General features: G+C 36.6%; 1 protein-coding gene across 4 annotated transcripts; it reads right to left on the bottom strand.

The window, feature by feature from the left end:
* Window positions 1-966: 966 nt before the first annotated feature.
* LOC129577166 (transmembrane and coiled-coil domains protein 2) lies at window positions 967-22011 on the bottom strand. 4 transcript variants are annotated; one of them, XM_055463743.1, is made up of 11 exons: window positions 19862-22011; window positions 8575-9576; window positions 6923-7204; window positions 6323-6740; window positions 6075-6205; window positions 2925-3174; window positions 2613-2739; window positions 2411-2515; window positions 1983-2096; window positions 1724-1899; window positions 967-1629 (listed from the first exon to the last, which is right to left on the bottom strand). In XM_055463743.1, coding segments are annotated over exons 2-11 (1731 nt in total). In that variant the 5' UTR covers window positions 8576-9576; window positions 19862-22011; the 3' UTR covers window positions 967-1502. The 4 variants fall into 4 exon arrangements, with proteins under 4 accessions (XP_055319718.1, XP_055319719.1, XP_055319716.1 ...); XM_055463744.1 differs by having other exon boundaries at window positions 2925-3162; XM_055463741.1 differs by having other exon boundaries at window positions 9337-9576.
* Window positions 22012-22172: the final 161 nt, after the last annotated feature.

The raw sequence follows: 22172 nt of genomic DNA, 5'->3' as shown, positions 1-22172 counted from the left end.
TCATGTTTTACCTTTGTTTTCGACAGATATCAAGACTACCGACGGTATTTAAATTAGCCAATAGTCAAAAACGATTTTCTCGCCTTGTTAACAGTATATGTATAATACAGTAAATAAAATCAAACATTTTTTTTTTCATAAAATTGGATTATTTCATTTGTATTTTGGTTCAATTTAGAATACAGAAGAACGTTCATTTTGTTTTGCAGTTTTAGACATATTTTAGCTTTTCAATAACTTAATTCGTTTTATCACAATATAAACTTCTTTTTTGCATGCAACGTACAACACAATGTCAAAATATGTTGGCACATATTCCAACTGTCCGATTCGGAAATTCGTGAAATAGGTAAATGTGTTCTGGAATTGGTTTGTTAATTCAAAATTGCATTTCTATAAATCTCGAATAATCATCATATGGAAAATGTCACCCGAATATTTGGTCATTGTGTCGCATTGCCATTTGGTTTGCCACAAAATATGATTCACTGAGAATAAAAGTAACTTATTAAATGTTCGCCAGTCTGACCGCAACTAAAAACAGTCGCCGAACATAGCGAAACATAGTTCTGTTACTCGATCAAGAAGGAACATGGGATTTTTATATACATTTATTCTGTGTGACGTTTTGTTCGAATAATTCTGTTACACAGAATAAATGTATATAAAAATCCCATGTTCCTTCTTGATCGAGTAACAGAACTATGTTTCGCTATGTTCGGCGACTGTTTTGTGTTGCGGTTAGACTGGCGAACATTTAATAAATTACTTTTATTCTCAGTGAATCATATGTCCTTTTTTCATTTACAAAAAAAAAAACAAGTCAATTTCATCAAGCATTTTACCCTCTACGTTTATCGGCTAGGAAAGATTTTTTTCGTTTCATGGACGTGGAAAAGAATATGTTGTGATAAAAAACGACGATTCCTTTTTGATAATCAATAAATGATTTTGGACCGTGTGTCATCGTTTGAATGTGTTTTTGTTGTTGTGGTTTTTTTATTCGTATAACAATACATTATGATTTGCTTTTTTTACAACTTGTACCTAAAAAAAGAATTGAAAAAAAAAACTAAACGAACAATATGAACCGAAAACGGAACAGATTTTTTTTTTGGAGGAAAAAGAAGATTAATAAAATATGCACATCATGCATTCCTATGCATCTTCAGTTAATATCATCATTGTTTGCCTCTTTTTCTTTCTGTTATTATTATATTTCATTCTTGTGTACGTATTTTGTTTTTGTATTGCCTAACATCTACAAAGTTGCACTTCAATCATTCTTCTTTTACTGTTGCCACTTAAATAAAATAGTAAAATTAATGACATTTTTTTTCCCTTAATTTTTATAAGCCAAATGATTAGCTCTTTCTTTCTATCTCCTCATTGCTAGTTTCATATTTCAATAATATTCTTTTTCAACTTTCTCTCCACTTTTGCCTCTTCGTTTCATATCAATTTTCTTCTTTTTTTTCTCACTAAAAGTGAAGCGAACAAATTTACTTTACAATCAGCGTCTCTTTCAGCCGTCGCACCATATGCGAACCGATATCCTTAACATCTGGCCATTGTCTAATCACAAATATTGCAATAAAAACGAAGAAAACGGTCGTCAAAACTCGCAATCTGCAACAAAATAAAATTAAAGTGGAATTAGCTTCGAGTTTATCCCAAAATGACAGATGGGTCACATCGTGTGCATATGGTAAACAACACTTACCTAGTCTTTAAAAATGGCATTATAATTCCGGCAGCAGTGGCCACCAGCAATAAAACTACTTGTAACACAGTCAATACTACATTTATTAGCTTAACAATAAGTGCACGAGCATTTGAATTGTCAATCCCTTCAACGGTCACATATTGCTGTTGCGATAAATGTTCCATTTTTGAAATCTGCAAAAAATATGATCGAAAGAGCAAGTTAGCATTGCAATGCAAGCATAAGAAAATCGTAGTCATTATTTGATTGGCCTTACTCTGGTTTGACAATTTTCCAACACTTCATTTACATCACGTAATCTCTCATCACTCTGGTACTGCACTTTTTCTTCCATATCTGCCAGCGCTTGCTTCAAATTTTCGATTTCATTCTGGAAAAAAAAGGAAAAAAAATTGAATTTGGATTTCATGAAGAAAAAACAAGCGACAACACTAAAAACACAAACTGTTTTTCTATTCAAAGTTGAATATATTTTTGGTTTTGATTTCAAAGCAACAAAAAGTCGATCTTTTTTTGCCCAAAAGAGTGGACAAGAGTCTTTCGAAAGTGCAACGTTCAAACCATCCAATTTCCGATTCACTACTCTTCGACATTTAACTAGGAACACGTTCAATTAGATGATTTTGAAAATATTGGCTATTTATCTTTTTCATTCACTTTAAACTTAAAACAAGGTTTATTTACCTGATGAAGTTCGGTTAAATCGTTCACTTGTTCCTCGAGTCGTTCGGCGCGATATCGTTCGCTTTCCAGTTCTCGTGAAACATCCTGGAATTCTTTTTGGACACTCTGTCGAAAGGCAACAATGCAAACGAAAACCAAATCCACATTATTATATTACACAACGATTTGGTTACGAAAAAAAAACAATGAAAATAAAACAAACCTGAAGTCTTTCGATGGCTTCTTTCATTTTGGCGCATTCCTCTTGTCTGTCCGTCATTTCGGTGAGAATGGCCTTTAGCAGGAAGGCATCTTGTTGATTTGTTGTTCCCGAATGACTTTTACCAGAGCTGAAAATCGAATGTAAAATCATGATGAGTTTCCGATGACAAAGTGTGTCAAAAACTTCACATTCTCAGTTCCAAATGAACGAAAATCAGAAGATGGATAGAGAGAGAATGATTCAGTTGGAGTGAAGTGAGTGAGTGAGTGAACGCGTGAGCGAATGTGTATGTACCAATTGAAATGTACTTACCCGCCTGGCATGCTATCACTAGTGACACTACTGCATTCGCTGTCGTTTTCATTGCTGAATTTTCCACTGCCGGTCCGCGTCGCAGTCACCGCGTGCGTTGTCCCCGCAATATTTGACGATCCAGTGTGTGGCGTTGTATGGTTGTTGCCCAGCGTCGACGAATGAAGGTGATGGTGCGATGAATTTTGCGCTTGATTATTGTGTGTACCGGTCAAATCCAGTGTATTCAAATCGGGATCTGTGTACCAGGCTTTTATTAAAATTGGACAATATTTTATTAAAACAAAACAATTCTCCGGGAAAAACACAAATCGCGAAACACAACCAAAAACAGTGTAGTTTTTTTTTTACATCTTCTTTGTTCAAATTTCATCCGCAGCCCAACAATAAAATAGTCAATTGAGATAGCTCAAAAATATTTGATGTGTGCAATTGAATGCCAAAAAGATAATGAAAACAATTTGTTCTTTATTTATCTGAGCCAAAATGCATAATGGTTGAATGTGTGTTACATTGGGAAAATGAAAATCGAAAACACAGAGCAAACATTTGGATTTTTTTTTCTTCTTCCCCCGGACGGAATTAAAGTGTGAAAATTAGCACGAGCTCTAGCCAGATACGAGATCAAAATCAAATTAGGTTCTACATTCAAGACATTTGATGATGAGACCAACTCACTAAATCAATCACTTAATTTAAACTGACAATTTTTGTTATTTAGTAACACTAAATGTGAATATATATGGTGTTTATGTGTGATTCGTTCAATGTTCATTTACCATTCAATAATATTGGCGAGCGAGATCGAGAGAAAAATGAGCGTGGAATCATGGAAATTGAACGAAATTCGTCATTTATTTCTATCAAAAACTGTTTTTTTTTGTATTTTATGTAATTTTCTGTTCGTCTTTTCTGTTCTGTTCGGTTTGCTTTTATTTGGTTGATTATAACGTGTGTGTTCACCGTGAGCTTTGTTATACTTCTTGCTTATTGATATTGATTCGTTTTCGAAGCGAAATGAAACGAAATGAATCAACGATATTGATTATTTTGGTTTCTGCAGAAATTAAACGGGTGCTGTTATTAATTACCAACTCTAGTTAAGGCTTTGTTAATCAAATTAACTGAAATACCCAACCACGACACTGATTATATATTCGGACTAATTTTTGTAGTGGAATGGAATAGAGTGGGGATGGTATGGATTTGAGAGGGAAGGTACTAGAAGAGGCGAAAAATTAAAAAAAAAATTAATGCAAAACAAAATACGAAATTTCGAATGTATTCGAATCGATTCTATTTTACACTGATATGCAGGAGGTCAATTTGTTAGGTGTAAGTGAATAGATGCTTTGGTGGTCTAACCTATGACCTTTTTAAGGGCTTTGTTTCCAATAACTATGAAGCAATTTCTACATTTCTAAAGCATTTGTTTTTATTATTATTGCTGTTGTTATCACTGTCTGCTGTGTGTCCACTTGCTGCTTGCACTGTACATGTTACAAAGTTCAAAGAGAACGCATTGCGTTCCAATTTCCTCGTGTGCACCGAAAACTACGATTCAAATTGTTACAACTACTGCGTGCTTTGATGGTGTGCAAAAGGGAGACGAACACACATACGGACGGAGCTAGAGAAATGGTTTTGAACCAATGCCAGCCAGTTTCAATCGCTTCGTGTGTGTGTGTGTGTGTGTGTATATATGTGTGGAATATCGTAAGCGTTCGTCGAAATCATATGTGATATGTGATAGAATGTATGTATGCGATATGCTCGTTCAAAAAAATAAATAACAAAAAAATATCGGATGGAGGACGGAATCGAAGTTCGAGTTCTTGGCTCTTCTTTTGAACGAAAAAATTTGATGTGAAATTAATCGATAAAAATTAATTTTTGTATACAAAATTACTTCAATTGAATTTTTCAATGCAAAATATTTGCGCGTCCAATTTTTTGATTTTCAAATTTAAAAATGGCATTTTTCTCATTCAAAATTGACGACATTCGCATCGATAAAGTTCTAAAGTTTTTTTTTTCCAGCTCAAAGGAAGGCAAAAAGAAAATGAAACGAAAAAATGCAGAAAATACTTGCAAAAACTATGCTATGATAAACGCGGTCTTAAAATAGAGCGATAAATAATCAATTGTAACATTTCACCCGATCTTAAAAAGTACTTGCACGGGTTAATTAATATTAACTGAAGGAAGCAATTATTTGTGTATCTCTCTCTCTGTATGACTGGATTCTGATAACAATGGCGACAATGTCGAGAAAAATGTGTCTCAAAAGCAATAAATTGGTTGTTTGTTCATGACCACGAGCTAACACTTGTAGAATTATTGATTAACGAAATGCGCGGCGCGGTGTCGTGAGAGAGACAGAGACCGAGAGTCAGTTGAATGAATGAGTAAATGGGGCTCTGAATCACATCGTGTCGAATGTCATTCACATCAACTTTTACTTTTCTTGCTCTTTCTGATTGTGACTTCCCTTTTCACACACACATGTTGCCCTTTTTCTCTCTTTCTCTGGTGTGCAACCATTTTAACCATGCGATGAGTGCAATACTTCACGTTCGATCAAACATCGCTTTTATCACCAAATCGTGTTCTTATCTTTCATATCAAAAATTAATAAGTACACATTTACGACTTCGGTAATCACACAATCAGTTTTGGTATTGAACCAAAAACGAAAAAAAAAACGAATGCTGGTTATGAAATGAAATCAATGTGTTATATCAACGTCATGCATTTTAGCTACGATTTTAAATAAATTACAACAAAAGAAAAATATGGATCAAATTATTTGAAAAAAAAAAGCCATTGAGTTGTTTTGCTTCTCTCTATTTGGAATGTATTCATCAAAGGCATGTGTTCGAATTGTTTTTTTTTTCTTTTCATTAAACATTTTTTTCTTCTCTGATGTGTGTTGTGGAATAGAATGTTAGAAATTCTATACGCTTCGAACAACTGGCTTTGATGAAAACATTGTGATTAGGTGTTTGTTGTTTGGTCTCTCCATTTGGCATTTGGACCCGTTTTCTACGGTCAAACACCAATGGCAGAGGCTTTGGCTAGTGCGGTTTTTAATTAAAATCAAAGCAGTTTCTACAACGTATGATTGCGGTTGGTTTGACATTTCCTTACTTGATGATAGTTGATTGATATTGTCCGCGCTGCCGAATTTATTCTTAATGAGATGGGCGAATTCACGTGGCTTTGACATCAGGCTACCGCCAAGTCCAGTGATACCGTCTCGAACATTGCCCCCGACATTTCTATCGATCGGAAAGTGATTATTCATTTTTGATCGGTTCAAATCCATTTGTTTCGGTTTTGTTTCGGGAACGTTTTTTTTTTTTTTCAATTTTCAAAACATTTGCAACACAACTTACTTCAAACCTTGACCCACATCTCGTAACACTTCGCGCGGTTGCCGATGTCCAATTTGACGTTGATTCTGTTGAATCTGAAGATCTTTCACTCGTTTACTGTACACCTCGAGCTTTTTCTGGAGTTGAGATATTGTGTGCGCACTTTTTTGGTTTTTCTTCTCAAAGACCGCTTTGATGCGATGCAATTGCTGCTTATCCGCTTCCGTATTGGCTGCTAATTTCAGGTACTCGTTCACATTTTCATCTCGAGCCGTTTGTTCTTTTCGTATTGATTCACGTGTGCATGCGATTTTCGTATTGAGACGATCCATTGCCTGGCCGCTATTCGATCGATGATGATGGTGATGATGTCGTCGCTCCATCGTCGATGTATTTCCCTCCAATTCATCAAGTACAAACGATTGATAACCCAGCTCCTCTGAAAATGAGATAAAGAGAAAATGCCTTCTTAAATTCTGACACAAAATCAAAAACATTCTCATTTGTCCAAAGATCAAATCAATGAAATGGCAATGAAAAATCGATTTCTAGCCAAAAAAATAACAGCTGATTCATTTGTTAAACCCGAAAACACGGACTTGAATCAAAAGTGCTAGATACCTGAGAGTCTTGAATCATCCATGGTATCGCTATGTTCGCTGCCGGTGGGAGCCACGTTGGCTACTGCGGTCGTTGCACTGTTCCCAGCAACGGTTGGCGATGTTATGCTCGCCTCATTTGTGATTAGCATTGTGTTTGCGTCCGCATCACGTTCCCACGTCCCCTTATCGTTCGTGCTACGATCTCGATCGCGACTCCTTCGATTTGTCGTTGATGGACTTTGATTACGAAACCTTAGCCCACTCCCTGATACGGAGTCATTGCTATCACGATCTTTTGACACTGTGAATAATAGTAAATATGACATTAGAAATCCATTTCACGCGAAATCCAAATACATGAGCATACATACGAAATCAACCAGAAAACAAAAATTTAAAAAAAAAACATCCGGTTTGACGGAAAGTGATTTTTGTAATTTGTGGGCACTTTTTGCAAAGCTTTCAGTCAACCGTTGGATATTTCCAATTTTTCTAGATTCTTTCCGAACAGACACACACACACACAGAAAAGAAATGCATTTTTTTTTTGTTCACAAGTCATGCACATGTGTCTAACTGGACAGCCACGTTTACGCGGTCAAATCCATGCAATTTATTTCGAATAACCTACAATCAAATCGAAATTCCCCAGTTTGCAGAATGTTATAATTTTCGAATATTGTACCGCACTGATTGCGAATTGAAAAGACGAAACAGAGGGAAATGAAATCAATTCAATATTCTAAGTTTGCAATCTGACCAAACCAATTTCCCCGAATAACTATTCGCTACAATTTTCAACGCAAACTGTCAAATGTTGTATTTTTTTCGGTTTCTTCAATGCGGATATTCATGCAAAATATGCAGTGATTATTATTCACAGAAAATGCAAGCAAAACAAAAATGTGTAATTATAGTGTATGGGGGCCAAAACGAAACTAACTTGATGATGCACAGATAATAAATATTTGATGCGATGCATAGGAAGTGAAGTGAATACAACGAAATGAAACCACTTTGGCAGAAAAAAAAGCGCACACCAAAGCAGCCACTACTCCCGAATAAGCATATTTTCCGTTGATGCAAATAGCAGTGCGAAAGAGAGTGGAGGAGAGCCAAAGAGTATGCTGTGCATATGAGTATGCTTGAAAAATTGTGGTGCTCAAGTCTCAATTAGTTTGAAAAATAGTCGCTTCATTAGATAAATGAAATGAAATGAAACCAACCCATATATCCACATGGCGAGTGTGCCAGAGAGTAAGTGAGTGAGTGAGATACAATCTATGAAATGTTAGACGCAACGCAAAATAAATTAACGAGATAATTTCGAAAAGTTCAAAGGTGAGATCAGATGATTATTTTGGTCGCAACTATCCAACTATAGCAGCGCGCAACATGTGCTTAAAATATTCATCGACAAAAAGCATGTACACTACGATGATGAACAGAAAAAAGGCAAACAGAACAGGCACACACACAGATACTCACTCAAAACAGAGCGAAATGAAAATTAACCAGAAAAATATGCTCAAACAACGGCAAAAAGGACAAATACCACAGGATTCATCAATTTAAAAACAGAACACAACGAACAAACAAAATGAACAAACACACGCTACAAACAAGAGTAACAACTAAAATATTGAATGGTAAAATAAAAAAAGCAAGTACTTTTTATAGGTGATTTTTGATTTGTTTCTAGGTGTTTGTTTGTTTTTTGTTTTGCAAAGGCGCAATCGGTCGCAGATGAAGCTTTATACGTGATCGAATAAGGTCGCTGTGTTGTCGTTCTTTTTTTTTGTGTTTACAAAAAGGCTACGGTGATGGTGGTGATGGTGGTGGCTATGGCTATGGCTGTGATGTATTTTAAATAGCAAAGAAACAAAGCAACAAATTCAAATGGTGCGACGATGGTGAGAGATGGAAGATTGGTGAGATCGGTCGCACTTCACGCAGTCAGAGTTCTTCTCGGGGGACGATTGAACACTTGGGCTCGTTTGCTTTGGTTATTCTATTTTACTTTTGGTACTTTTGCAATTCAAATATGGGATCCGTGCCGAAGAATTGCCGTTTTCTTTCGATTCAAGCTAATAACACTGTTTGTTACGATATGCGCGCGATGGGGATTAAGTGTTCGTGCTCGTTTAATAAATTGTTGTCGCTGCAAGGTGATTTTGTTTGTCGTGTCTCAAATGTTCCTTTCGATTTTCGTTTGTTTTTTCTTCTCCTCTTTTTTCAAATTCCAATCTACAGAGATGCAGAGAGCGCTTAAGACGGCCTCTCTCTCACTCGATGTGCACGAAATAAAATGCAAATAAATGTGGTTTTGCGTGCTGTATTTTATTGTCGCTCGTTTGGCTGGACTTTTACGGTAAATTTCGTGCTCTGTATGTATGTGTGTGTGTGTATTTGTGTTGGATTTGTACTATTTACTTTGGTCGGAGCGACAGGGAGACGGTGCACGGCTTGATGGTTTGCTACCGCCCAATAGATTCTGCGATGATGCTGAATGGACTTGCAATGTGTCCATCGTTTTGGTTTGCATTCAATTTCAATATCCTTGCATTCGAATTATTCACACCGGTTCGGTTGATTGAGCTCTCGATACGTTGTCGTGTTATCAGTCAGCAGCAGCGGCGCAGCAGAAGCAGGAGTAAAAACCCCACCGGAAATCTGTATCAAAGAGGAACGAGAACAAATAGACACATTGTTAGTTTGGAGTTTGTGCTTTTGTGGTTTTGTTATTGTGTTTGAGCTACTTAAAATTGAATAAAATTCTTAGTCATTCGAATGAATCACAGCACAAGTAGCACGCCTTCCACTTGTTCTTTTTGCTTGATTTAATCAACAACCACATTGTTTTTTCTTCTTCTTTTTTCTAAATCGAGAAAACATTTGTCACCATTCGATCGAATGATGAATTTGAAGGGAGAGAGAGAGAGAGAGAGAGAGAGAGAGAGAGAGAGAGAGAGAAAAGTACTGCGCTGAAATTCATCGCAACGATGAATTCACACCAAAATATCAATATCATTTTATTTTCGAATCAGAATTCCTTGAGGAGTTGTCATCGTACGCGTCATTTCCGATAAGTGCACTTTCATATCTCAATCAAACACAATCTCAATTGTAGAATCTCTATTTGTCTGTGGTCAGGCAGACAAGCGAACAGGCACTTTGCACGTGTGTAGTTGTGCATATATACGAATCATCCATATCGATCAGTATGTTCGGCACGATGGGCAATTGGTCTAGAATATCGAATACTGCATTGTTTTCGAATTTCTGCAACGCAATTGACGTTTTGTTATTGTTGTTCTTTTTATCGTCGTCGTTCGTTTTTGGTTTCAGCCGCGAGCGCTATTCATAATTGATATGTGTTTGCCCGCTGGCCTCAGCTTATGATAGCCAACGTGATTTGGCGCCATAAAATGCTACTTATTTTGTACAGTCTTACAAATGCCATTAATTATGAGTAATATGAAAACGATACGTTATATTTATATTTAGACTACGCGTTTGATAATTACACATCGATTTTATCGCAACTTTGGCGATGCGTTAAATAAGTGTGTGCGCACTTGTGTGTTGTCATTTTATTCGATCAGAATGAAATCGAAAAGCGATTCGAATGTAATCAGGACTTGCATCAAAATAACCTCCTGCAGTTTGGCGTCGCTCCCTCCACTTCCATATGTTTTCATTGGTGTTTGAACTTCGACAAGTAAACTTCTAAAAATGGACGTTAAATGCGAGTGGAGACGCCACAAAAATCACTTCAATATAGTCGATTATTGATCGAACTACTTTTATATATGTTTATTTAAATGCGTTGCCATTTTCGCTTTCTCGCTCTCGTTATTTTTCACTCTAGCTCGCTCTCTCGCTCTATCGTGTGCAGATAAAACAAATTTCCGGCCATTACATAAACCATTTTTAATCTTTGTATTTGATTTTATTAACAAATTCAAATGAAATAAATAATTTCGAATGGGCATGAATCGAAGAGCATTTGTATGCAGCAAAAGTGCTCCTCATTATATCAATATAAAACGGTCTTTGAATATTGTTGACAGCGGCAGAATGTGGATCGCACGAGAGTCACACACGGTTTTCGTGTGTTCCAACAAGCAATCAAATCGCTGGCGACAGATAGTGAAATCACATGTATGCGCTCGCTCGTTGACTGGGCTCATGCTCGGCCGAATCGAATACCATTCATAAAAATAACCGAATAACACACACGCCAAGTGTGCAACAGCGACGCGCAAGAGCCAGCACATGTATAGAGATATCAAATGTGTCATTATGATTTTGTGCCATGATCACGTTTAAATATCATGATTTACCTTTTTATTCGAATTTTTTTTTTCATTTCATTGGTTACTTCGAATTAACTGCACCAATCTTTATCAATTTAATAGCTTCAATTGGATTTGTCGTGAGCTTCGAGACATCGACAACACATTTAATGTCGCCAGCAAACACAATCGATTCCATGACAAATACAATAACAATCGAATAGTCGTCGCCAATCGAATTCCATCCAGTGTTATAGTTGCTTATTTTACATAATTTATGCAAACTTTGCTTTGAGATTTCGTAAGCAGTTGTGTGTTTATGTTTTTCTTTAGCCGCATATTATACAAAACCCCAGGCCCATAAGTATTGAGGCAAACCAAGCTTCGGTTTTGTCGGTGGTTTTTTTTCTCTCTCTCTTCTTAATTCTGTTTGCGACCCAGGAAATTGTCGAAATTTCAAATTAAAGCAGAAATGCGCCTTTGAGTGCGCGCTATTGTTTATTATTGGTGCTGATGTCAAAAATAAATCTTGATCTTGAAATGTTAGCAATTCGCACAAAACTACAACCAAAACAAAGGAAACTGTACCACGATGTGAATGAGAGCGAGCGAGCGAACGAAGGAGACAGCGCACGAGATAGAAGAGTGTAGAGTAAGGCTTTAAGGAAATAAACAATCTGTTTTGGGATCTAAATCGGGTAGTGTGTATTTATGCATTCGTGTTTACATGCGCCAAATGCCGAAATGAACTTTCAAATGAACATCCATTCGCTTACAAATACAATAATAATTAAAGCGTTTGCTTGTGAAAATGTGAATGTGGCGGCGATGAAGAGCGAGACACAAAATCACCGAAATAAAAGAAAAAAACAAAACAAATAATTGTCGTTAAGCTATTTTTGTTAGAATTGCAGTCGCCTGTAAGTGTAGTGAGCTGCCGACGATGCAGCACACAAACTTACATACAAATCTGGGACCGTGACACACGTGTGCTGCGAATGTGTCAGCATGTGATTAACCCTTTGACGACCTTTGGGACACATATGTCCCATTTTGTTTTTCGTCAATAATTTTCACATTTTTAAACCGATTTCGATAAAATTGGTTTCTATTGAAAGAGAATGAATGTAGCTACCAGAAAGTACCATAATATTGGATATTTATCATCACTGTGCTCAAATAGAACACTTCAAAGTCAAAAAATCTTGACTTTTTTTTCAAGTTGCGCCAAACCCTATATAATTTGAACGGTGCAACTTTTAAAGCTGAAAATTTGAAATGTTGTGCGGAATGTCCGTTACTTTCTAAAAATAATCGACTTTTCTCCAAAAAAATATTTTTTTAAATTTTTATTGCTTTTGGCGCGATGGGACATATGTGTCCCATTGGTCGGTAAAGGTAACTAATTACCACTGGTTTGCCTGTATTTTGACCATTATTCGCGAATTTTCAAAAACCAAAATTTACAAAAATATCATCAAATTCGTGATTAAATGGGCACAACAAAGCACAATTCAAACCATTTTCGGTTCCAAACAATTCTGAACATCTTAAAAACGAAAAAGATTTTACACGTAGTTCTTATGGGAGACATATTTTCTTCCATACAAAGGTAGTTACCGTTACCGACCAATGGGACACATATGTCCCATCATTTTTTTCATATTTTCAGTTGAAAAAATTAATTTTTGATAACACTTTTACTAAGGTTTTTGGGGTCGCTGAGCACGAATCTGCTATCAGAATTGCAAAATTCCAAGCCGTTCAGCTTTGGTCGTCAAAGGGTTAATGAAACTGATTTTTTTGCTCTTTGTTTTCGTGATTCCGTTTCTTGATATTTTTTCGGGTACGAATTTGAATTTGGGTTTTGGCGCGAGCACACGCCGCGTGAGCGCACGCTTGCATTTAAAGTATCGCGCGAAACGATGAAATTGAATCGAGTCATTTTGGTTGCCGGAAATAAAATTGACGGCATTTCGAGAGCGAGCGAACGAAAGAAAGAGAGAGAGAGAGTGTGGCATAGAGCAACTGAGTTAAACGAAAAGCATTAGCATTAGTATATTCTAGCATTGAATTATTAAAATCCAATGAACGCCCCACAATGTAAGTCATAAAATCAATATTTACAGAAAAGCTCACGAACTGCCGCTCGTTCTCATTCAGCGCGCGCCATTCAGCCTAGTTCAATAAAATGCATATACTCACAAACACACACAATACCAAAAGGCAAATTATTATAAAATTCTAATGAGCGATCGGACTGAGCTGGAGAAATATGTAGTTTTTTTAATAATTTTGTGACATGTTCACGCCTCTCTCTCTGTCTTGATGGCGTCAGTTGAAGGAAATCGAAAGTTGCAAACGCAAACTATTTAATCAATAAAAAAAACATTTGATATTGGGGACATCATGTTACGTACCATGGTCGTGTGATTAAGTAATGAGAAAAGAAAGGAAAAGGGCGCGGTGCATGGCACCAAATTGACGGAAAGACGAAGAACGGACAAAATCCATCTCGTTTCAAGAACACGTATTCTGACTTGCATTGTGCGAAGCAAGGAAATCATCTTGAAAATTATGATTGCTGGTGCTAAAAGAACCATTTCAACGACAATGTCGATTCATTGTGTGCCGCTAGTGAAGCAGAAAAATCAAATCTATTAACTATTTAATGGCCTTAAACAGTTTTTGTTTTTAGGCATGGAATGTATTCGGTTGTAAATGGGAAGATGTGCGCACAGCCGTACACAGAAACAACGGAAAGTATGGAGACAAAATGCAATTAAGCGGTTTAATGGATGGAACAAAAACCAAAAAAATATACGTTGTAAAGTGGGTAATAATTTAGCTTAGTAGCACCAACGCATACTCAAAGAATGTGCATACATGTGACCCATCCATAAAAATAAATAAAATAAACGAGAAATTGTAAAAATATCACACAAAAAAACACACAAACAATGAATAAACAAAAGAGTGCCCTTTGTACAACTAATGTTTATTAGAACGATCAGAAAAAATGACTAATTTTATGCTTTTAAAATTCAGTGGCTCACGTTCAGTTGTCAATGTTTGCTGTTGTTTATTGTTGTTGCTTTTCTGCTTCTTCATCGCGCATTAGTATAATTTGCAATTTTCTTGTTAAAAACGAATGTCAAGAATAAAAAATTGAATTATCCATCTATTGTCGTCGACAGCCGTATATGACACGAAACGATGGCACACACGAACACAACAATTTCATTTTATTAGAATGAGTTCTGCTTTTTTTGGCATTAACAATTGTAAGTGCGATTGAAGAGTGTGAATGGATTTTTGCTTTTATGAGTTTGAATTTGTGACAAAGTAATCTTTTGTTCAACCAAAAAGAAACACCACTTGAGATAATACGCACTCGAGACCATTTCTTCCCTGGATTTGTGTCTCTTGATTTGCCTATCCAACCACGCGCGCATTAGTCTATCTGGTGACAAAAGTCAAAGGCTTGATAAAATGTCCTCATTTCATTATATGCCCACAGCAATTAAGCCGATCAACTGAAAATCGTTACAAATATACAAAGTAATAAAAAAATCCTCGGCAAAAATGTGTTTAATAAAATTCTTTTGTCGATTGTGAGTGTGTGTAACCTCAAACCAATGCTTAATTGATTCAATTAATGGAAATGATTAGTTTTTTTTCCTATAGGAAGCACTGGCGCGTCCCTCGTTCAATCAAGAGTTGACATGGTCGAAGAGTACGCGCACGAAGCAAACATTTTTTTTTTATCTCATCAATTTATTATTTATTCGTGAAAATCTTGATTTCACTCAATGAAGAGCGCTTGGAATGTCTGCATGTCTATATTTGTTGTTTTTTTATATGCATGTAAAAATGATTTGTTTGATTAGACAAGCAATGCCGCATTAATTGATTGATTTGGTTAAATCTGCTGTGGGCCAATTACAATTGACGCGCGAAAAATGTTTAGATTATAAAAGTTCATTTTGATTCGCACATGGCGACAACGGCAGCAACGGCGGCGGCAGAGACAGCATCAATTGTTCAACCATGCCAAAAAAAATTAATCAATTTCGATAAATTGATTGATTCAGAGGTCGACGAGCGTATTTGGTTGACTATGTTTTGATTCAATTGAGATTCCGAATTGAGTGACATCGACGACGATGGCAGCAGCAGCAGTGGCGATGGACCGTATTCAATTCAACAATTTGCGTATGCACGAATACTATTATCACGTTTTATGATTGTTTCCCATTTACTTCGTTTAAACGATGAGATACAAACGCATATGTGTTGAAGTATATATATCAAATGTGGAACATTGCGCAATAATGACACGGAATTGTACGGGTAAAAAATGTAAGCGTATCAAATAAGCAATGGATTATTCGCACATTCACACCAAATCTCAATCTCTCTCTCTCCCCTTTCCTCACGCTCTTTTTTCTATGTATGTTTAATGGAAATCCGAATACACATCGCATTGAAACTCCATCATCTAATATTTATATGTTTGCTTGAATTCAATGGATCGAAATATTCTTGAAAATTGGTGCGTAAGCAAGAGAGAGAGAGAAAGAAATAGGTAGACAGAGCGAGACTGTCGCTCTGTGCGCAAATCGTTTCAAATTGCGAATGGTGAATGGGTTGGCCAATATACATTTTGGTGAGTATGTTAAAAATGAGAGTGTAAATAATGAATGTGTACACATCCATTTCTATTCGACTATGCATCGAATATGAATCGGGCATATGTTTTGTTGATATGGTCAAATTGGCGCAAAACCATTTATTTGCACGTTCGTCATCGGCATCATCATCATCGTCGATGGCATATGAATACGCGCAGTATTTATAGTTTGCTTGGTGGCAAACTAACGTGCTAAACTATCGAGAGTCGGCTATTCGAATATCTGGAATATAAATTAATCAAATGCAGGCTATTTTTGGACCACGTTGATTGAGTTTGACCACTAAACAAACTGAATCGACGTCACGACTATTGGGTTTACTGTTGCTCATACGTGTGTGTATGATATAAACCACATGTCATGACCCGAATGTTCGATACAGCCATCCGATATGCCTGATAAAATTCAATTAATTCGCTCATATTTGAATTATGCCAGAAAATCGATGAATATTCCATTTGCTTCGAGTTTTAATCTAAGAAAAAAACATGTTGTTTTTTTAATGCTTTATATAAACGTTTACTACTTCTTTTTCGCACCTTATGATTACACAAATGTGCATATTACTCACGCTTCGCATATAGTTCAAGTGCAAATATTTGCGTGTAATGCGTTTAGCATTGACATTGTAGGCGAAAAAGTTTAACTTCACCTTGTGAGCATAAAATAAGACCGTGTCTCTCGTGTTGTGAACACGGCCGACGCCAATGTGATGCGATGCGATGCGTTTCATTTTCTATTCTGGTTCTATGGTGTTTGCTTACATTTACAAATACGATTTCCCATCTCAAAATATTTACACAAAATGCTCTGTTTGTTTAATTAGCACTTTTCCTATGCTACGATAAAACGAGCGAGAGATAGACACTTTGCGTAGAGCTATGTGAAATGTTTGGTGCGCACAAAAGATGTTTCGAATTATATTTCGCTGATTCATTGCGAATGAATTGGATTTTTTTTTTATGAATAGATGAATCGATTCGAATGGAATGCGTGCATTTGAATAAATTGAATTGTTGCTAATTGATCATCAATTTGGAACGTGGGATGAATGTTTGGTTCGATATCGAATCATAGTAATCTCTTATATTGATCGTAAACAAATTTCGAAATGTATGCTGATTGTTGTTGATGTTCGGGTTTTCTGGTCTGCGTCATGTCCGCATCGTAATGAATCGAAACGAAATCAAATGAATGCGAAAAACGTATGACGACCAATCAAAGTTCATATAACATGAAATCGAGCGAACGCGCGCGCGAATCAAACACACACATACACGCCGAAGCTTGCATTATTCATGCCAAACTCTCTCTCTCTCTCTCTCTCTCTCTCTCTCTGTGTGTGTGTGTTTTCTTCTTCTTCTTTTATTTCGGGCAAATTCTCGTATGACGGTGTTTGACCACATTCCGTGTGAATGCATATACAACACTAGATGTTTGTATGTCGCGCGATATAGTATACATGGTAAACGCCCCATACATATTTATAACCAACAGTACACATGAGCAATAGAGAGAATATCGAAAGAGAGGGACACACACACAGAGAGAAAAATGTACAGCGATAGAGCACAAATATCGCGTGCTACTGCTACTTAGGTGCCCATGCATATGTGAATATCGCATAGAAACTAGCGGTGTGCGTGGATAAACTCCAACCAAAAAAGGAATTTATATCCAATATATGTATATGAATATGATGAATCACACACATAATCTTCGATTCAGTCGAAAGGACAGCCATGAATGAGCGACTCAGCACACGATATGCCACTATGAGTGACAGAAATGTTGTTTTTTCTCGACATCTCTCTCTCTCTCTCCCTGTCGTAAATTGGTGTTAAATGCGTTTTTCAGGTCAAAAGTCTCAACACATAACTCATTCCCGTTCAATCATACAAACAAACCAGAAAACGATGATGTGTTTTCTGTTGCTTTTGAATTGCAGTAATTGTAACAAGACACACACCATCATTTTTTCTTGCGGTCAATATGATCCTTGTCATGAGTCATATTTTCATCTCTTGCATTCCAGCTTGACACATAAAAACACTATCCGAAAAAAAAAACGAGAACCGAAATGTTTGTGCCAATTGACAGTTAAATGAAATATGAAATGTTAATCAACAATTGTGGCAAAGAAAATGATTGTCACGCGTAATATTTTATATGGACGATCAAGTCAAGCAGTAATATATTTCTACACATATGATTTTCCACTTTTCATTTTTTTTTCATTGCTTTCTTTCTCTCGCTTCACTGTGTCTTACTCGGTGTGTATGTGTGTTCATATGTGACGAGAGAGCCGTTTATGTGTTTCATAAGCACTCATGTGCTGTAGTGCAAAGATATAAAATTGGGTGAGGTCGCCAGACATATTTCCAACCATTGTTCATAGACTTTATGTGTTGTTTCCAAGCAAATAGCTCGCACTCGGCTTTGACTCTTGCTCGCCGAATTCGAACGGGAACGGGACTTGGACAATGATTAACATTAATCATCTTCAATCGAAAATTCAATTCAAGCGCCGAAAGAACGGGAGAAAGAGAATGGGATACGATAAAACAAATGAAAACGATATCCACAAACATGCATGTACGTACACAAATTTTCAGAGAGAAAACACCGGGATCACTCTTTTTCAAGGAAAATAATGGTCGTATCGATATATAGAGAGAGACACACATGAATTACACGAAATATACGCATTTAACCCAAAATGCATTGCATGTATTTGTCTTATTCGTTGTTCATTTTCGTCTTCACCCTAATTTGTACACCCGTTTTGTTCGCGTAGCCTTTTGTTGCTGGATGGCGACTGCGAGAGTGAGAGTCTCTCTGACAAAGGAGCAACACATTATAAACGTTGTTTCTCACATGGTTCTTTCACACACCATTTGATTATTTCTCACACAATTTCACCGACCGCATCAAACACTCGATAGATGAACGCACACAATTGTGAATGAAATACGAAACTGAGTCGCTGCTGCCTCGATGATGTTGACTAAGCACACCACACACAAATTGAGAAGAAAAAAGAGCAATTTCTGTATGATGAGGAATTCAAAGTATGGCGTTAATTAGCCGTGGTCATTGGCATGCTCTCAAAACTGATGATGGCACATTCAACGATAACAAACATACACACACACATTATCCGTAATCAATTCGTAAACGACAAAAATCGTTGAAGAAGAAGAAGAAGAAGAAGAAGAAGAAGAAGAACAAAATAGAGGCTAATTCGGCTTTTTTCGTTTACATCTTACGCTATTATCTCTCACTCATTCGAGATTGACTGAGTGACCAAACTAAATTTCCGAAATTCAAAGGCAGAATGTGAACAAGTGAGAACGAGATACCAATTAAGATGAGATGAGATAGAGAGAAAGTGTATGTGTCGGTGTGCGTCGTTGTAATAGATAAGCAATATAATCTATATAACATGAAATTGGCAATGCCGTATTGTATCATTGACTGTCACTTAACAAATGTCAGTGCCTATTTTTCGATTCACTTTAATCTTGTGTTCATTTCGTTTTTCCGTCGTCGCCGTCGACGTCGCCTCTTTTTTTTATTATCAAGCAATTCCTGCGAGCAATATCTGATTATCGATAATGAATGCTACTCATTTCCGATTTCAGTAAAGATACTACAGCTCGTCGTTCAAATTGGAACCTTTTCCGACCGTCGTGATATACACAATTTTTCTTCAATTGAGATATCAAGCATCTCTGTTTTGTGTCATTTTCCACCAACTGCTTTTTTTCGCTCTCTATTTGTTTGTTGGTTGCTTGTTCTAGCATACTGTGTGCTAGAATGTTTTTCAGTTCAATCGTTTCAGTTTGTCACTTATCAAACAATTTAATTTGTGATGTTTACATCGGTCAAACCGTTCTATATCATCAGCAATGTCTGTTATTCGAAGAGTGAAAGAAAAAACAAGAAAAAAAATGGCACACTCACATTTGATAAATGTTGTTTTATGTATGCAATTAGTTGAACCGCCTCTGGAATACTAATGATGTAAAATCCGTGGCACAATAAGTGTAGGAAATAAAGACGATTTTGTTGTTGTTTGTTTTCTTCTCTTTTTTTGTTTGTTACTTGTGTATTACGACTTTTGCCGCTTCTTTTTTTGTGTGTGTGTGGTTTCGATGAATCAGGATGAGTAGCTGAATCACACACTTTTATCAGGAAAGAAAAAATGACGTTTTATCACCTAAAAATTATGATTGTTCTACGATAATATCAATTGGCGCACTTCTTAACATGGAATGATCGGTTGTTGTTGTTGTTTATATTTGGAGACATAGAGATTTTCTCATTGGCTTGTCCTTGGGATTTTTTGTTTTGGGTCTTCTATATCGATGGGCTTAATTTACACGGAAAATGTGGTACATAAAACTCAATTCATAAAAATTCACACACACACACACACACACACTCACTCGATGCAAGATGAGAACATTTATGTATATTTTTTCTTAAAGTCAAACACATTCAACGTTTGAATCGCACGTATGAACTGGCAGACAGCATAATTACACTTTACAGTACTTATTTTCGATGAAGAGCGTTTCCGGATTTTGTTGTTTTTTTCTCTCGTGTGTGTGAACGTGTATATTTTTGGTTCCTACGGAACTAAGCAATTCAAAGCCTCGGCGATGATGACGCTATCCTCTTATTTGCACTAAACAACAAAAGGATTTGCATTCTGTTTGTTGATTTGTTGGTTTATTTTTCGGGTTTTTTACTCGCGCAAAAATTATTTAAAAAAAGGTTACACGTTTAGTTTTCGCGTCGCGGTTTTTTCTTCGCTCAATCACGCACACAACATGCCACCGATTCGATTTCATTCACATAACCCGTGCTCTGTGACTATCTTCAAAGGATTTTCCCATTCAGCAAATCGAGAATGAGCGCGCTCAAATTCATTGTTTATTTGTTCATCTTTTAAGTGTTCATCTCTTGCATTCACTTTGTTTCTTGTTCTCACTTCTTCTTTTTTTTCTCTACTCGGTTCTCTGTCCACTTCTTCTTCGTTTTCCTCTTGTTGTTCGGCAGATGAAGTACACTCTCACGCAAGTACCACAATCAAATCAAAACACAACAAATCCTTTTCGATTGCAACTGTGTCATTTTCTGCTTAGTTCAAATGATTTAACTTGATTTTGTCTTTGCACATATTTTTATTGTCGTTGAAACGCGATGAAAATCGCGTGCGTGTGTTTTTCCTTTCCTTTCTCTCAATCACAAGAATGGATATGATGGTGCAACGAGTTGATGATTGTAGCTGCGTGGAAAATGATGGATTATTTTTGTTTCAGCTTCGTTCTATCGTTTTGCTTCTTTTTTGCGAGGAGGTAAGATATATACCGACGGATTGCTTTAGTTTTTTCTTTGTATTTCGTTTATTGTTACTTTTGTTATTGTTGTTGTTGTTGTTGTTGTTATTATTGTGGTTAAATATTCAAGTAAACGAAATTAGAGAGACATAATAAGTTTTACAATAATGACAGAGCGTGTGTGACGATTAACTAACTACACTTACGAAACGACTCGTCGAAATATGAATTATGACTGACCTGCATGACAGCAGCAAGCAGAACAAATAGATGAAATGTATTAACAATAGTAGCCAGCTACAGCGCTATAACAGCAGCAGCAGAAGCAGCAGCTCACACGCACCAATACACTTGCATATCGGCCGTCGCCTCATTGTGTATCCGTACAAATGTAGTTAGGTCTGTCATTGTGTATATGGAGACGCGCGTGAGAGAGCGAGACAATACCATCACCATCAACCGCTCACACTCAGTGAGCTCACGGTTTCTTGCCAGGCGGCGAAATCAACTTCACACAACAGCCCAAGTGTTATATAATGGCCCAGCACTATTTTTGAATTGGCATCACTCAATTTTTCGTTAAATATTTTGTGGAAATGCCAATTTTTGACATCGAATTTCGAATGAAAAAAAATGCGTCGTCGAAATGTTTTAAAATTTACCGATTTTACGAAATTCCAAAGTTTTTTTTTTCTTTCAATTTTTGTGTTTGTGAGATTTTCCAGAACGTACGATACCCAACAAATACAAATCGCCCATGTGAACTCGACTTTATTTGACAGCCGCCAGAGGAACGCAACCGCAACCAGCACAACACATACACACACACTCTTCATGATTTCGTTCTCGCCTGCGATTTTTTGACAAGTGAATCGACGTACACACATACATACACACACGATACAATTTGTGAAACGTCGAGATAAAAC

Source organism: Sitodiplosis mosellana, unplaced genomic scaffold, assembly GCF_009176505.1.
Source record: "Sitodiplosis mosellana isolate CC-2019 unplaced genomic scaffold, AAFC_SMos_1.0 Smas_scaffold_6197, whole genome shotgun sequence".
NCBI classification, from domain to species: domain Eukaryota; kingdom Metazoa; phylum Arthropoda; class Insecta; order Diptera; family Cecidomyiidae; genus Sitodiplosis; species Sitodiplosis mosellana.
Note: the sequence above shows the minus strand (reverse complement) of the source record. Positions and strands in the feature narration are given on the sequence as shown.

Excerpts from the sequence above, each read along its gene's own strand:
- LOC129577166 (XM_055463741.1), bottom strand. The coding sequence starts at position 9,448 with ATGCAAACCAAAACGATGGACACATTGCAAGTCCATTCAGCATCATCG. Across the intron at positions 2,740-2,924 it reads AGTGATAGCATGCCAGGCGG|CTCTGGTAAAAGTCATTCGG; the intron begins GTAAGTACATTT and ends TTCGATTTTCAG. Across the intron at positions 1,900-1,982 it reads TGGAAAATTGTCAAACCAGA|ATTTCAAAAATGGAACATTT; the intron begins GTAAGGCCAATC and ends TATTTTTTGCAG.